An 18,522-nucleotide genomic window follows, 5' to 3' on the forward strand; every position below is an offset into this window, starting at 1 on the left:
CCCACACACTGCTAGAAGCCGAAATATTTTTTCAGAGCTAGATGCAGAAAAAAATTATATTCAATTTGCAACCTGATGGAGGTCAGTATAGATGGACTGTTATGCACACGCCCGGACTGACTGGCATGTGCGGGTGTTGTGGTTCCACTGGACCATGGACCGGAGAGTGCCTGGAGGGGCGTGACTAAGTATCTGGCCGATCCGACCAAGGTGGCACGACGGCATATGACGCCAGTGCACCAGGGAGAAACCGGGCAGAGGGACCAGATGCTACTCCAGGTCAAACTCCAGGCACGGGGGTTGACCCACACTGGGATTACTGGAACAGGCAGGTTAGGCTGGCACAGACTGGTGGATGTAAGCAAACACGGCAGGTATGCAGATGGGTGGATACAGGCGAGTATGCAGGCAGGGAGGTACTGGCCGAAAGGACGGGCTGGAGCACAGAGAGGTTAAGACCCAGTACAGACTGGGTCACAGAACCGCAGATGCGGTAGACAACCACAGCAGAGAGGGAACGCCCGAAGCGGTGGGCAAGAACAGAGCAGGACGGGGCTGCAGGAGCAGCGAGCACAAGCAGGGCAGGACAGGACTGCCGGAGCAGCGGGCAGAAGCAGGGCAGGGCGGAAACCGCAGAAGCAGTAAGCAAGATAAGAGCAGAGTGAAAACCGCAAGAGCGGCAAGCTAAGCAGGAGCAGAGCGGACACCGCAGAGCGGTAAACAAGGCAGGAGCAGAGCAGAAACCGCAAGAGCGGCAAGCTAAGCAGGAGCAGAGCGGACACCGCAGAGCGGTAAACAAGGCAGGAGCAGAGTAGAAACCGCAATAGCGGTAAGCTAAGCAGGAGCAGAGCGGACACCGCAGAGCGGTAAACAAGGCAGGAGCAGAGCAGAAACCGCAAGAGCGGCAAGCTAAGCAGGAGCAGAGCGGACACCGCAGAGCGGTAAACAAGGCAGGAGCAGAGCAGAAACCGCAAGAGCGGCAAGCTAAGCAGGAGCAGAGCGGACACCGCAGAGCGGTGAACAAGGCAGGAGCAGAGCAGAAACCGCAAGAGCGGCAAGCTAAGCAGGAGCAGAGCGGACACCGCAGAGCGGTAAACAAGGCAGGAGCAGAGCAGAAACCGCAAGAGCGGCAAGCTAAGCAGGAGCAGAGCGGACACCGCAGAGCGGTGAACAAGGCAGGAGCAGAGCAGAAAGCGCAAGAGCGGCAAGCTAAGCAGGAGCAGAGCGGACACCGCAGAGCGGTAAACAAGGCAGGAGCAGAGCAGAAACCGCAAGAGCGGCAAGCTAAGCAGGAGCAGAGCGGACACCGCAGAGCGGTAAACAAGGCAAGGGGATAGGACTCTGTTCACAAAGAACAGATGGAGAAGGAAAGGCAGAACCAGAAGCACGCACAGTACTTACATAGAAGTAGCGAGCGTACACTAAATTCACAACAGAGGTACAGAGACGACGAGAAGGAATTTAGGAGCGGGTTCAGACTCTGCAGAAAGACGCAGAAAACAGACATAGAGGGAAAAGGGAGACAGGGTAAAAGTAGAAACGAGGCACAGACAACAGGGAACAGAGGAACGGGAACAGAGACGGCAAGGCAGGAACACAAACAGGACTCTGTTCAGACGGGAACAGATACCGCAAGGCAGGAACACAAACAGGACTCTGTTCAGACGGGAACAGATACCGCAAGGCAGGGACACAAACAGGACTCTGTTCAGACGGGAACAGATACCGCAAGGCAGAGACACAAACAGGACTCTGTTCAGACGGGAACAGATACCGCAAGGCACAGACAGGCAGAACTAGGAATATGGCCCCTAGAAGGCGAAAGAACAGGCAAGAAGCGTGTTCACAAGAACAGACCACAGTTCAGACACAGAACTGGAAAACAGGCAGGAAAACAGGATAGGACCTGGCATGGCAGAGACAAAAAGCCAACTGACAAGAAACAATGCTCAGGCGCCATCTTGAGGAAGAAGGTGGTATAAATACCCAAAGATGGACAGCAATAGGCTGAAGGTGCAACAGGGGCGTGTCCGCAGCAGGTACAAGAAACAGGAAGTTCAGCGGGCGTCGCCCTATGCACCCAAAGTGGAGCAGAGCAGAGCACAAGGAAAGAAGCCAGACCAGGAAGCTGGGCGGGAGATGAAGTTTGCGATCTTGCATGATGAGAGATGGAACACCATGCAAGAACGCCGCCAGGTATGCTACATGGACTAATAGAATGATGCTATACCCAAAACTTTTACTTCACTAGGTGAAGTAAAAAAATTGGTATTCTATACACAGGTGGTATATCTTGCAACACAGATAGGCTACTCCACTGATTAACACACTCTGCAATAGGCCAAAAAGGATTAGCTTTGCTAGATTCAGCCAAATGCTGTGAAAAAAACTTGCACAGCACTGGCACAGACCTGCCTGGAAAAAACTGATAGGAACTGATGTAACCTAGTCCTGAAAAGGACTGCAATTACAATTAGTCTTTACTCCCACAACCTATCTATTTAAGAGCACAGACCTGCCTGATAAAAGTCGTAGGAAATGCTTTAACCTAGTCCTTAAAAGGACTGCAATCACAACTATTCCCTACTCCCAAGCTATCTGTAGATTTGTGCGAAAATTGGCTTGAAATTAACAAGGTATAGCGCACACAGCAACAGCGGTGCCGTCTAACACGCAGCTGCAGCAGTGAGAAAATGGTGGCGACGGGGAAAATGGCTTGGTCTTATAGGGCAAGGACATGTGACATACACTGCCAATGACACATGCCCTTGCTTGTGTGAAAAAAAGCACTTCGCTCCGTGTGTGCGCTGCTGATAGGCTGACAGATTGCACCTCCCCACTGTAGATGCGGGAAAGAGAAAAAAAAATGGAGATCTTCATTATTCCTGCAGAGATCCATCCCCTGCCCCCCCCCCCCCCCCGCCCTGCTGTACACTCAAACTGCGTATTAACATTAATTTTCATCATTACTGAGAAAAAATCCAGTTATGATTTTGGTGCACGAACAGTTATCGAACATAACCTCGAACAGCCGAATTTTTCTCAAATCGTTCGTGTTCGCCGAACGGCTCGAACACCGCCCAAAACAGCTCGAATTTGAGATTGGCGAACAGTTCGAGTCGAACAACGCTCATCTCTAGTGGAGACCCCTAGGCCGATCTAATAACACCCTGCCTACCCTACAGTCACTATATTGGTTCCACACCAATCGCCGAGCAGGACCCTAAACCCTGTATATCCCTAGAACTTGGTCCTAGATAGGGAGGGGGAGGGGTGAGCACTGGTCAGGCCCAACTACAAACTAAAGACAACATGGTAGACAAACAAAGGGGATTAACTTAGCTTGAGCAGACACCAGAGGAGGAACGCCAACTGTCCTCCAAGGGCACCAGAGAAGAAGCCAGCTAACAGCTAGTGCTCCAAGCATGCACAAAAGAACATAGAAGTATCACCGGCGATTGCCTGGAGCAAACTGAGGGTTTTTAACTCCCATGCAAGTGTGTGTCAATCAGCAGCAGGAGGGAGGTCGCCGCTGGGTCTTAAAGGAAGAAGGATTAAGAAGGTGTCTGCAATGCCAAGCGCAGTGACCTTCTACAGCCAGATACAGAGCGACTGTCTGTTACACCCAACACACCCGTGACACCCAGCAGGAGTATGGAGGAACTTAAAGGGGTTCTTCAAGAAATGTAATAAAATAAATAATACACATCTAAATATTTAACATTTTTCTAAATACCTTAATTTAGAAAAAAGTTTTTTTTTATCTACTGCAGTGTGTCAGAACTTTAAACATGGCAACTGCCAGGACATGCAGTAGGACGGACTGCATGAAGCAGAAGCACTAAAACTGTCAGGCAGACTGAGATGGATGTTCATTCACAGGCAGCTAAAGAAACATGTTTAGCTTCTCCATTAGTCCCTTTCACTCAGTGTCCTGTGAGGTTGACTGGACAGAGGAATATGCCTGACAGGACGCTGCTCTGACGTGGCCTCTGTCTTGTGATTCACACAGCCCATCCTACTCCTACTGCATGTCCTCTGAAATCTAGGACGGGGTGTGATTGATGGTAGCTTTCATCTTGGAATCCTGACAGAGTGCAGTAGATAAAGCATACCTTTTTGCCATATAGAGGTATTTAGAAAATGTTTCATATTTAAATTATTTAAATGTGTATTATTTATTATATTTATTTATTTTAGCACATTTGTCGGAGAACCTATTTAAGAGCAGGAAAGAGACTGCAGGTCCTCTACACTGTGTAAGTGTTTGTTTGTTTACCATGCAGTGTGTATGTGTAACATGCAGTGTGTGTATGTCTGTAACAAACTGTATGTCTAGCATGGTGTGTGTATCATACAGTCTTTCCAACCGCACAAATAATTTGGACAACAAAAGTATATACAAATTGATCTTATTTTTATTAATGAATAATATTAAAAATCTTACATCAATTTGGGAGAATTGCACAAAATAAACTACTAAAGGGTGGCAAAGCATAAATAGTGCATGCACAGAAAATTAAATTATATTGCAAATGACTTCTGACCATACATCAGCACTAGGGTAGGCAGCTATGAAAAGTAGTGGGGTAAAACTTACAAATACAAATAGCTGGCCTAATGTGCTATAAGTAAATAGTGAACCCCCTCTTATCAGAAACTAAACCATATACACAAGTAATCTAGCACTAAAGATAGGATAATATTAGCAAAACAATCAGAAATACAACATAGTAGTAAGAAAATCCATACAGACCCTATAGTGGTGGAAAATTCAGTGTGTATGTGTGTGTGTGTGTGTGTGTGTGTGTGTAGCATGGAGTGTGTGTGTGTGTAACTTACAGGGTATTTAACATGCAGTTACATAAAGTGTGTAACAAATGGTTGTGCAACATACACGTACTGTGTGTATGTGTAACATGGAGTGTATATTACATAGAGTGTGTATGTATGTAACAAACTGTGTGTAAGTAGCATGGATTTTGTGTGTAACACACAGTGTGTGTAATAAGCAGTGTGTTTAGGATGAACATTAGTAAGTCTAAACATGTCGGCAATCACCCAACCAACAAGCAAAAATGCTCATTCATTGGGTGATTAGATCGCATATGCTGCAAAAAAAATCTTTGTTCTCGGCAGCACATCGCCCAGTGTAATCAGATGTACTACTAATAACATGAAGCTGTGTGGAAACAGAGGAATCTATTAGTGATCATTCTGTCCACCATCACCCGTGTCCGCCTGTGTAAAGAGGCCGGTAATGAATAACTTGAGTATAGTTGATCTCTGCTCGTTTAACTGAAATTGGCTCATGTAAATGCACCCTAAATATTTCTGTGTAATGTTGCAATGTATTTTTGAGGTCCCACTTTTATTTTTGCCCTGTACCAACCTTTGTCTAAAACCAACCCTGATCATGACAGATATACATCTTGACCGGTGATCACAAGTGTGGTCATAGTAAATAGTTACACATATTGAAGCATTTGTGTTACCATTTCTAAATAATAACACTGTTCTTGTCAGGACTGAATTTCCCTTTATTTTGTGTATGTAGATGCCCTTACTTTCTGCCTCTCCTTATACACAGCATTTCTTTCTCTTTTCAGAATGGTGCTACAATGACCTGGTTTCCCCCTTGTACTTTACTTCATTTGATGCTTCTTCAAGATACACTATTTTTTATGCAGCTAACTTTGCACGACTTTATGGTAAGTTGCTAATTTTGCTTAGACCATATACTAAAATTCTTATTGAGGATTATGGTTCCTTAAAGGGTTGTCCCAAGATATTGATGACACCCAACACCCCCCACCGATCAGCTGTTATTAGCTCTGGTAGTGTCCGCATGGAAACATTGAACATACAGTTAGGTCCATATATATTTGGACAGAGACAACATTTTTCTAATTTTGGTTCTAGACATTACCGCAATGAATTTTAAACAAAGCAATTCAGATGCAGTTGAAGTTCAGACTTCCAGCTTTCATTTGAGGGTATCCACTTTAAAATTGGATGAAGGGTTTAGGAGTTTCAGCTCCTTAACATGTGCCACCCTGTTTTTAAAGGGACCGAAAGTAATTGGACAGATTAAATAATTGTAAATAAAATGTTCATTTCTAGTACTTGGTTGAAAACCCTTTGTTGGCAATGACTCCCTGAAGTCTTGAACTCATGGACATCACCAGACGCTGTGTTTCCTCCTTTTTGATGCTCTGCCAGGCCTTCACTGCGGTGGTTTCCAGTTGCTGTTTGTTTGTGGGCCTTTCTGTCTGAAGTTTAGTCTTTAACAAGTGAAATGCATGCTCAATTGGGTTGAGATCAGGTGACTGACTTGGCCATTCAAGAATATTCCACTTCTTTGCTTTAATAAACTCCTGAGTTGCTTTGGCTTTATGTTTTGGGTCATTGTCCATCTGTAGTATGAAACGACGACCAATCAGTTTGGCTGCGTTTGGCTGGATCTGAGCACACAGTATGGCTCTGAATACATCAGAATTCATCCGGTTGCTTCTGTCCTGTGTCACATCATCAATAAACACTAGTGACCCAGTGCCACTGGCGGCCATGCATGCCCAAGCTATCACACTGCCTCCGCCGTGTTTTACAGATGATGTGGTATGCTTTGGATCATGAGCTGTACCACGCCTTCACCATATTTTTCTCTTTCCATCATTCTGGTAGAGGTTGATCTTGGTTTCACCTGTCCAAAGAATGTTCTTCCAGAACTGTGCTGGCTTTTTTAGATGTTGTTTAGCAAAGTCAAGTCTAGCCTTTTTATTCTTGTTGCTTATGAGTGGCTTGCACCGTGCAGTGAACCCTCTGTATTTACTTTCATGCAGTCTTCTCTTTATGGTAGATTTGGATATTGATACGCCTACCTCCTGGAGAGTGTTGTTCACTTGGTTGGCTGTTGTGAAGGGGTTTCTCTTCACCATGGAGATTATTCTGCGATCATCCACCACTGTTGTCTTCCGTGGGCGCCCAGGTCTTTTTACATTGATGAGTTCACCAGTGCTTGCTTTCTTTCTCAGGATGTACCAAACTGTAGATTTTGCCACTCCTAATATTGTAGCAATTTCTCGGATGGGTTTTTTCTGTTTTTGCAGCTTAAGGATGGCTTGTTTCACCTGCATGGAGAGCTCCTTTGACCGCATGTTTACTTCACAGCAAAACCTTCCAAATGCAAGCACCACACCTCAAATCAACTCCAGGCCTTTTATCTGCTTAATTGAGAATGACATAACGAAGGGATTGCCCACACCTGTCCATGAAATAGCCTTGGAGTCAATTGTCCAATTACTTTTGGTCCCTTTAAAAACAGGGTGGCACATGTTAAGGAGCTGAAACTCCTAAACCCTTCATCCAATTTTAATGTGGATACCCTCAAATGAAAGCTGAAAGTCTGAACTTCAACTGAATCTGAATTGTTTTGTTTAAAAGTCATTGTGGTAATGTCTAGAACCAAAATTAGAAAAATGTTGTCTCTGTCCAAATATATATGGACCTAACTGTAGGTACACTTCACAGCTCCATTCAGTCTGTAGCGTCTGCTGCTGGGTGCTGCAGAACAGCTCCTATTTAAGAACAGACATTACAGGGAATTGCAACGTTGTTCAATGCTTACATACAGCCGCAGCCAGACCTACGATCAGCTGATCGTGGGTGTGCCAAACCCCCACTGATCTGATATTAATGATCTATCCTGAAGATAGGTCATCAATATCTTGTGATTGGACAATCCCTTTCACTTTTTATTATTACTGATACTCGGGTTGCTTTGTTTCCCTGTGCTCTCCATTTGCAGGCAGCAGTGGATGGTCTCCTGCCCCTGGGGATAAAAATCCATGGCTTCAAATAGACCTAAAGAGGAAATATAAAATAAAGGGAATTGCCACTCAGGGAACACATAACACTTATTATGACTGGGTTACCAAGTACATCCTGCTTTTTGGTGACCGTCCCGATAGTTGGAAACCCTTCTTCCAGCAAGGCACTAACTGGGTAAGTGTCAGACATTTGTTCTTAGCAGATATCTATAGCACAGAATATGTATACACTGAACATAATATACGCATATAATATGTCCATACTGTTTCAGCTGGACTATTAGAACATCATAATACATTTTCAATTCAAGAGAATGAATTCCCATTTGCCAGATTTTTGTCATTTTTTTGCTGGTGATATAAATATATTGAAGGATCTTCTTAAATTCCATCTGAAAGTATAAAAAAAAAATCAATAGGTAATTTTCAGATATGCAGCATGTCACTTCTGTTGCTTGTTTCCTATGGATTATTACTGCTGACTTCGGTCTTTGCAGTGCATCATGGATTTGCATGTCCTGCCTGACAAAGATTAGAAAAAACTTTCTTCTCGTCTTGTCAAATGGTACAGGGCAGCTTGTTCCACACAATAGGTGCAGCACAGAAGTCCAGCAGACGGGAGTGAGTAAGGCTACGTGCCCACGATCCGTAATAGCAGTGGTTTGGACGCAGCTCACATCAGAGGCACAGTGGATGGGATTTATAGAAATCCAATGCCCTCTGTGCTTCTATTTGACGCTGCGTAAACTCACCGGCGGCGCAGCTTTACAGGCCGCAGCATGTCAATTTCTGTTGCGGAGACGCTGGATGATATAGCAGCGAAAATATGCTGCTGCTATATCATGGGCACGTAGCCTAATAAGTGAGAATGAAAGTTGTAGGTCATTGAACGCAGAGACGTGTGATAGTGTTTTTAATTTAATTCTGCAAGGAAGCAAGTAGGCAGAAAGACCATCCTCACTGCAGCCTTCATGGATTGGCATGGTGTCAGTCTGTGTGGTAGAGTGCCAGATAGTCGTGATTTATAGTAGTCTAGGTGAGAAATGATTAGAACCCGGATTAGTGTTATGAATTACTGACGGGCTATAATGCTTTGGTACGCTGATAATATGATCAGATGATTGCATTGTGAAGTCACGTAGTTTGATTTAATAGGTAATCATTTTTTTTCTAAATATTTAAAAAGTGTTTTTATTTTGCCAAATAGTAAAAAAATAGTTACACATTTACATAGATTGAATAAAGATATAGGTTCATCAAGATCAAACTTTCTGGAACAGTTATGCATTCACTATCGTTAGATTATTTATAAACCAAAATGTTATTGATTAATAGAAAACCACCCAGCCCTTTTTTAAATGTTAAAATACACATACAGTATATGGTATTGAGGCCTGTGTAGCTATCTATAAACGTAAGCTAAAACAATGACTTTACGCCTTGTGGAGAGTCGGCTCTGTGGTAGGCACAGGTTCACACAGGGATGCAGTTCGTTGGTGCAAATAAACAGGCAGTTTATTCCATGTTCATAAACCGGTCAGGGTAACAAATGATAACCGCCTCTATCTGGCACAAAAAGGTATAACAGAAACAAAACTCAAAGTAACACGTCCATACAGCACGGCCTCGGCCGTTTAAGTGAAGTGCTTTTCTCTGCCTTCAGCAACGTCTGAGCTGCACATGCAAGGCTTGCTCACCTTGCGCAACACACAGACAGAGTGAGACAGGCGCAGCTGTCTTAAATCAGCCTTCCAAGACCTGGACTGGAGGTAAGTGAGCAGCTGTTCCCCCCCCCAGCTCTTTCAGCTGCTCGTAAAACCTGGCCCTATAATCCGGGCCCATTAAATGTCATTCAGGACTATATGTGCTGGAGCCTGCTTTCCGAGTCCTACATCACCAAGGCTTGGCACATTGGGGACACATATCTCCCGTCCATGATCTGTCCAGCTGCAACCTTACACCCTCTAACAATAATAAAAGTTACTTGATAATGCATATGTAATAAAAAATGAAGCTATTTTAAAAATGTCTGAACTCGAAGTAAGCCCCTATAGGCTTAAAGAGGTTGTCCACTTCTTTAGCATTGATGACCTATCCGTAGGATAAGTCATCAATGTCTGATCGGCCGGGGTCCGACACCCGGCACCCCCACCGATCAGCTGTTATCGGAGTCAGCGGCCGCCGCTGGCCAGAAGTACTCACTTGCGGAGCTGGCTGTCTTCTGATAGTGGCCGCGGCAGGGTACTACACATCTGCCTCCTATTGATGTGAATAGGAGGCAGATGTGTAGTACCAAGCCTTGGCCACTAACAGAAGACGTCCAACTCTGCAAGTGAGTACTTCTGCCCAGCGGCGGCCGCCAACTCAGATAACAGCTGATTGGTGAGGGTGCCGGGTTTCGGACCCCGGCCGATCAAATATTGATGACCTATCCTATGGATAGGTCATCAATGCTAAAGTAGTGGGCAACCTCTTTAAAAATATAAAAGTTATATGTACCCCAAAATGTTGATATTGAAAAATACAACTACATTGACGGGGAAAAAGCTGTGGCTCACTGAATGTAGCGACACAAAAGTTAAAGATATGAATGTGAAGGATTAAGGTGAATTTGACTGAAAGACATTAGATATGAAGAGTGTGTAGGGTAGTTTTTGTAACAGAGAGACATGGAGATATTAGGTTTCAGCAGAGAAAATGATGGAGGAAACAGAAGAGCACGGATTTAGAAATTTACCTTTCAGATATAGAGAAGACATAACCGGCGCAGAGACGTCTGACAGACACTCATTAATGCTTTTTAGGAGAACAGAAGAAATGTCTAGGGAAGATGTATTTAGTTGGGTGCCATCAGCATGAAAATAGTACTGAAAAGCAAACCTGTTCAAAAGGAATTGTGAAGGAAAACCAGGAGGGGACTCAAAATGAACCTTGTGCAACTGCAGCAGAGAGTGGAACATGTGAGGAAGCCTTCGGACTTCCCGTTTAAAGTGTGGTCAGAGCTAAATGAGCGAGATTGCTTTGCTATATCATCAGTTGACACTCGTTTAGGGCATAAAATCTGTCTGTATAAAACGATCTTAAAGGCTCCCATACACATTAGATTAAAGTCATCTGAACTCACTGAATTCAGTGGAGTCGCCCAATAGTTATAAAAGGTGTATGGGCACAGGACGAAAGGTAATAAATTAGTAAAGAAAATAAAGTAGTGATTTGACAATGGATAAGTTAATATCAAGAAATCGGGAATAAAACATAGATTCAAGATCAGATCAAGCAAGTCATGTGTTGGGGAGGGAGTGAGCATGGAAAATGCTAGCTATGAGATTAAAGAAAGGAGATTATAAACTGAAGGGGACAGTGATTTATCAATGGGGATTTTAAAATCACGCAGAATGAGTGTGAGTAATTCATAGAAGCGGAAGTGTGTGAGCCCAACCGCAAAGTGATCAATAAAAAGACTGGATGAGCCTGAGGCACAGTAAATACATCATGCAGATACATCTGATAGTGTGCGCTTCACAGGATGAGAAAATGAGAGCGGAGACTGGAGGAATAAGGGCTTTTTGGGAAAGGCATGTACCTGTGCCCCTACTCTGCTTATTGCCTGCCTATTAATGTGCTGAAGTACACAACCTCATAGCAGGAAGGGAGGCAGTGTCAAAACTAGGTTTCAATGATTGCTAGTAAGTTAATAGAGATTGAGTAGAAAGTGTTATATACAATGGAGATTTTTTTTAGTTTTTGAAAACAGAGCAATAAATTCATAATTTACACCTGTTTGGTGACAGGTTTGTGATCATTGTCGGTCTGACCTCCTGGACCCCCAGCAAACCTTAGATCAGGGATCTGCAGCCCCGTCCTAAAGGGGGAGATGTGGGCATGTTCGATTTCCACTCCATGCATAGTCTATGGGATTGTTGCGCACATTGTTCGGCCATTACTGGCTCTTCCAATGGTAGGTTAAGCAGACGCTCCTCCACTCTATTCAGGACGGGTTTGTAGAGGTCAGATCCCCCAGCTATCAGCAAGTTATTCCTTACCTCTAGGCTGGGAATAACGTCTTTATTGGAAATAACCCTTCAAAGGAGGGATTGGGAAACGTTTTTCTACCAAGGGCCATTTGGATATTTGTAACATCATCCGCAGGCCGTACAAAATTATCAACTTGAAACTTATCCTGCTATATTTTGTCAAACATTTAATTAACTCACCGCTAATGTGATGGCTGAAGTTGCTTCTCTTTCGTGAGGCGTGAGATATTAGGTGGTGTTGATGATGTTTCTACTGCTGTATACATCACATTGGAGACACTGAGACTGCACTATAAATGACATTGGATACCTAGACTTTGGTATATACATCACATAGGAGACACTGCTGTGTATGCATCTCAGGAGACACCAGGGCTGGTGCATATACATCACATCGGAGACACTGGCCCTGGAGTATATATAGCACATAAGAGATACTGGTGCTCAGGCATATACATCACATTGAAGACACCAAAAATGCTCTATACATGACATAGGATACACTGAGGCTTGTATATACATCACATAGCAGACACTGAGATTTCAGTATATACATCACAGGAGACACCGGGGCTTTTGCATATAAATCGCATAGGAGATGCTGTGGCTGGAGCATATACACTACCGTTCAAAAGTTTGGGGTCACCCAGACAATTTAGTGTTTTCCATGAAATACTTTTATTTATCAAATGAGTTGCAAAATGAATAGAAAATACAGTCTAGACATTGACAAGGTTAGAAATAATGATTTTTATTTGAAAGAATAATTTTCTCCTTCAAACTTTGCTTTCGTCAAAGAATGCTCCCTTTGCAGCAATTACAGCATTGCAGACCTTTGGCATTCTAGCTGTTAATTTGCTGAGATAATCTTGAGAAATTTCACCCCATGCTTCCTGAAGCCCCTCCCACAAGTTGGATTGGCTTGATGAGCACTTTCTGCGTGCCATACGGTCAAGCTGCTCCCACAACAGCTCAATGGGGTTGAGATCTGGTGACTGCGCTGGCCACTCCATTACAGATAGAATACCAGCTGCCTGCTTCTTCCCTAAATAGTTCATGCATAATTTGGAGGTGTGCTTTGGGTCATTGTCCTGTTGTAGGATGAATTTGGCTTCAATCAAGCGCTGTCCACAGGGTTTGGCATGGCGTTGCGAAATGGAGTGATAGCCTTCCTTATTCAAAATCCCATTTACCTTGTACAAATCTCCCACTTTACCAGCACCAAAGCAACCCCAGACCATCACATTACCTCCACCATGCTTGACAGATGGCGTCAGGCACTCTTCCAGCATCTTTTCAGTTGTTCTGCGTCTCACAAATGTTGTTCTGTTTGATCCAAACACCTCAAACTTTGATTCGTCTGTCCATAAAACTTTTTTCCAATCTTCCTCTGTCCAATGTCTGTGTTCTTTTGCCCATATTAATCTTTTCCTTTTATTAGCCAATCTCAGATATGGCTTTTTCTTTGCCACTTTGCCCTGAAGACAAGCATCCTGGAGTGGCCACTTCACTATAGACGTTGACACTGGCGTTTTGCGTGTACTATTTAATGAAGCTGCCAGTTGAGGAGCTGTGAGGCGTCGATTTCTCAAACTAGAGACTCTAATGTACTTGTCTTGTTGCTCAGTTGTGCAGCGAGGCCTCCCACTTCTCTTTCTACTCTGGTTAGAGCCTGTTTGTGCTCTCCTCTGAAGGTAGTAGTACACACCGTTGTAGGAAATCTTCAGTTTCTTGGCAAGTTCTCGCATGGAATAGCCTTCATTTCTAAGAACAAGAATAGACTGTTGAGTTTCACATGAAAGTTCTCTTTTTCTGGCCATTTTGAGAGTTTCATAGAACAAACAAATGTAATGCTCCAGATTCTCAACTAGCTCAAAGGAAGGTAAATTTTATAGCTTCTCAAATCAGCCAAACCGTTTTCAGCTGGGCTAACATACTTGTGCAAGGGTTTTCTAAACATCCATTAGCCTTCTTCCACAGTTAGCAAACATAATGTACCATTAAAACACTGGAATGGTGGTTGTTGGAAATGGGCCTCTATACACCTATGTAGATATTGCAATAAAAACTAGACGTTTGTAGCTAGAATAGTCATTTACCACATTAACAATGTATAGAGTGTATTTATGATTCATTTAATGTTAGCTTCATTGAAAAAAAAAAGTGCTTTTCTTTCAAAAATAATGAAATTTCTAAATGACCCCAAACTTTTGAACGGTAGTGTACATCACATAGGAGACGTTGGGGCTGGAGCATATACATCACATAGGAGATGCTGGGGCATATACATCACTTAGGAGAGACTGGAGCATATACATTACATAGGAGACGCTCAGCTGGAGCATCACATAGGAGACGTTGTGGTGGCTGTCTTTATAAATGGGACGGGAGCGCGGAGCACGCTGACTCCACCCATAAAATATGTCCAAATGCTGGCACTGGCTAGCGTCAGAACGTAATCCTTCATTGCATGCGCTGCAGCTTTCATTAGCAGTCCATGAACAAGAGTACCGCTGTTTACAAGGACATCTCCTTAAGACTAGGGCTATATAGTGACCCTTACCACAACATGTAAATTAATATTTGCTTAGTGATGTTTTACTTACATACAATTGTGGCGTTTTATTTTTCATATATAAGCATATGATTGATAAGCATTCGAAGTTTTGTTCAGAGGATTCGGATTGAATGCCATACTTATTGATGTTGTTATGCCATAAAACACTCCCCAATGCTTGGTTATTAAGGCTCAAGTAAGCAACTGTTTGCTTCATGTAGAAGTCCATGGGTTTCTTAAAGGAGTTGTCCAGTACTTTTGACAAATGCCCCAATGTCGGCCCACGATAGCGCCGCTCACAGGCCATAAAGACACAGCAAGGTAATTACAAAAACACTTATGGACCCAAGGTAAATATATTTGTGGACATTGGGGCATTAATCAAAAGTACTGAACAACTTCTTTAATTTAATCCTAGAAATTAGTTTATTAGCATTTTAAGTTTATTGCACTATATTGGTGAATAATATTGAGCGTTGTAAAACGAGTTGGCACCTGCATTGCTTACATTTTTCTTCCTTATGTTTTTGAACAGACATTTTTTGGTAATGTCAATTCTACAGGGGTGACAGAGCACCGCCTACACTATCCCATAAAGGCACGCTATGTTCGTTTTATTCCTATAGCCTGGAATCCTCGGGGAAAGATTGGGCTTCGGGTTGCACTTTATGGCTGTGAAAGTAGTAAGTTGACATTTAAAAAGCTACAAGGCTCTTCTCTTTTCTGTGTTTTTGTTACAAAAAATGTAAATGTGTTCTGTTCTTCTTTTTATATCCCCAATTATTTCTTCAAAATAATAGGATAGTTATTGTCTTGCTTTTCTTGATGAATGCATTTCAGTCAAAGGTAAAGAGTAACAAAACTTATTCTTTATATAGCATAGAAAGTTATGAAACTTTGCAAATCACGTTACTAGTAGTGTTGAGCCACCCCCGTAGTGTTCGAGTTCCGTTCGGTTCGTCAAACACCCGTGTGTTCGCCGAACTGTTCGTCGAACTGTTCGTCGAACACCTTCGAACACCGTTAAAACCAATGGCAGGCAAACAAAAACACATAGAAACACATAGAAAACACCTTCAAAGGTGTCCAAAAGCTGACAAACTGCTCAGAAGACACAACAAACACATGGAAAAGTGACAAGTACATATAGTCATGCGAAAAGAAAAGAGGTGGAGGAGTAAAAGGAGGGGGAGACACAGATATAGGCATGTCATGCCCTTCTAAAATCCAAAAAGTGAGAAGCCGACACGTTCAGTCCGCTCCTGCCCGTGCCACCTCCGTGTCGCCGGGTTTGTGCCAGAGCCGCGGTGAACCCTGACGGCCAGCCCCCCTCTCCCAATACTGGTGCCTGTCCGCTGGTGGGTCGAGCGAGCCCCCCTGTGGTGGAGGCAGCTCTAAGCTTTTTAATTTAAATTGTCTCTCTAATTTGAATAAATACACTTTAAATCCATTTACAAGGATCTATTGGAGGGCAAGTCTCATGCCAGCAGCCGCGTAATTCCAGCTCCAGTAGCGTCCACTAAAGCTGCTGCAGTTAAAAAGCTTTTATAAGGATCGAGCTCGGCTGTCCACCGCAAGGCATCCTACTGCCAGTCCCAGCCCCTATGCCTTGGGGTGCCTCCTGATGCTCTTCACTGAGTATCCCGTGGTCCCGAAGCATTTCCTTTGAAAAAATGAAGTGTCCAAACTACAGGTGGTGTAGCTTGCTTAACAGCCGGGATAATCCGCTGACTAGCAGACCCTGCTACTAGGCACAAAGTATTTCCTGGGCTAGATGCAGTTAAAAATTTGTAATTAGATACTCTCGTTGGATGCTGAGAAAGCATTCCATAGAGTCTCCTGGCACGCCATATATGATTCTCTTAAAAAGCTTGGGGTAGGGGTCTAGGGGACCCTTTTATAGCCAAAATCACGGCCCTGTATCGCAATACGTCACCTAGGCTGAAGATAAATGGAACTGTAGCACCCTGAGGGCTCGGTTGCTACAGAGGTATTGCACCTCACCCAGAGGTGTGATATATCACTCTAAAGGTAAGGATGTAGTGTGGATCAGGACCCGACACCTGCATGCATTACACCACATTGCCGTGGGGCAGGGCGACCAATATGCCCCTGAGATGGGCACGACAGTCCCTGTCCCTGGCTGGAGTGGGGGGAGGGAACACTGAGGAAGGGGAACCCTGTAGTGCAGGAGCAGGGAGGAAGCAGTTCCTGGGTGCATTGAGAAGGGAGTATAAAAGGTGGGCACCATCTTAGTTCAGTGCAGAGAAGTCTGAGCAGAAGTGGCAGGGAGCAGGGGCTCTGCATGAGCTCTGCTCCGGAGGCGGGCCTAGTAACAGAGGCCCAGGCCTGGAAGAGGGAGAAGGAAGGAAGAGGAGCGGAGAAGGCTCCAGGAACGAGGAACGAAGGGATCTCAGGGGTGCGGACGGGCGAGTCACCACCGCACGCCTGAATCCACCTGCGTGGAGGGGTCAGGCCAAAGGGGGAGACCGGTCCCCGAAACTAGTGGAGGCAGGAAACGACCCTCAGCTAGAAACAGGAGGCTGTGACATTTTATGTGGCGCAGCCCCTCGCTACACCCGCTAGGAAGGCACCACATAGGGTCAGGGAAACTGGCGCCAAGTTTACCAAGAGGAGGCCCGAGGCAGCCGGACAGAAGGGTTGGTAAGAAAGGCCAGACAAAGGACACACAAAGGGGGTCCTGTGAAGCACTCCAAAGTTATCTGGGAGTTGTCTGAGCCCCTCACCTGGTGAGCACAGTACGACGTGGGCAGCCGTTACCTGCAGACGTGGTCTGGATAATAAGAACTGTGAGTAAAGGCCCTGGACTGCATCACTGACTCCGTGTCATTACTGCTGCTGCCCTGCACCATCACCCCCATCCTCCGCATACACTGCCCTGAGGCTATACTCCTCCCGTGGGGAGTTATGCTACGCTCTGCTGCACCCACAACACCAGCCTCAGCGGTCTGCCCTGGAGCGGCGGTTCACTCTGACCGCAATCCACGGGTGGCGTAGTCGGACATTTAAACATCAAAACCACATAAATAGTTCCGCCACTGGTTTGACCGCCCTGAGCCACGGAACCGGGTTGCCGCCATGGAGACTACAACCACCAGCATCCACCAAAAAGGGTCCGGCTCCGGGTGTCCCAAGGCCCAGGGGGCGCGTCAGAACATTTTCATCACCTTTCACAATCACCAATGGGACAAGGCAGGGATGTTCTCTGTCCCCTCTCTTATACATCCTAGTGACGGAGCACCTGCTCTCATCAATTCGCCATAACCCCAATATTAGGTGGATTGAGGTGGGAGGCACCGAGTACAAGTGCTCTCTATTTGCTGATGATGTCCTAGTATATATCACTCAATCACATATATCCATCCATGCTGTTATGGCTGAAATAGATCACTTTGTTACATGGTCAAATTTTAAAATCAATGCAGCGAAGTCTGAGGCCCTCGATGTCTCCCTCCCCAAATCCATATAGGATTCCATCCAGTCCAACTTTCCCTTTGCCTGGCCCTCACAGGGTATTAAATACTTAGGAATTCCTATTCATAGAGACCTCTCCCATCTATGTTATCTTAATTTTGGGCCCTTTATTGAACAACTCCATACAGACCACGGTTGGCAAGTTAGAACTGTAAGATTCACTACGTGAACCACTGGTGTTTTGTGGAAAAGCACATGTACACTGTGTTCCAAATTATTATGCAAAAAGTGTTTAGGAGTGATAAGGGAAGAATTTGTTTGTTTGTCAGTTAAACTCATTGATGGTGATGTGTGTCAGGGCTCTTTATATCACTGTAAGCAATTGCAGACACCTGTGCTAATTAGTTTGGCAGGTGTGTCCAATGAAAGGCAAGACTACTTAAGAAGGCTGTCTCACATTATTAAGCAGCCTACATTTTCTGCCAAAATGGGAAAGAAAAAGGATGTGTCGGCTGCTGAGAAGCAACAAATTGTGGAGTGTTTAGGTCAAGGCATGACTACAATCAACATTGTGCGATGATCAGGATGAAGTGTCTTGGCAATCAAGAAGTATGTAGCTGATTCACAGTACACACGTGTGCGTGCTGATAAGGGCAAATTGAGGACT

General features: G+C 44.5%; 1 protein-coding gene across 1 annotated transcript in view; it reads left to right on the forward strand.

The window, feature by feature from the left end:
- CNTNAP1 (contactin associated protein 1) overlaps window positions 1-18,522 on the forward strand; it is a 143,387-nt gene that overhangs the window by 33,971 nt on the left and 90,894 nt on the right. The window contains exons 2-4 of the mRNA XM_073683594.1: window positions 5,610-5,711; window positions 7,808-8,004; window positions 14,956-15,103. Coding sequence (XP_073539695.1) covers window positions 5,610-5,711; window positions 7,808-8,004; window positions 14,956-15,103 — 447 coding nt within the window. The remainder of the gene's footprint in view (window positions 1-5,609; window positions 5,712-7,807; window positions 8,005-14,955; window positions 15,104-18,522) is intronic.

This window comes from Phyllobates terribilis, unplaced genomic scaffold, assembly GCF_046119375.1.
Source record: "Phyllobates terribilis strain yellow unplaced genomic scaffold, ASM4611937v1 Scaffold_5__5_contigs__length_657084704, whole genome shotgun sequence".
NCBI classification, from domain to species: Eukaryota; Metazoa; Chordata; class Amphibia; order Anura; family Dendrobatidae; genus Phyllobates; species Phyllobates terribilis.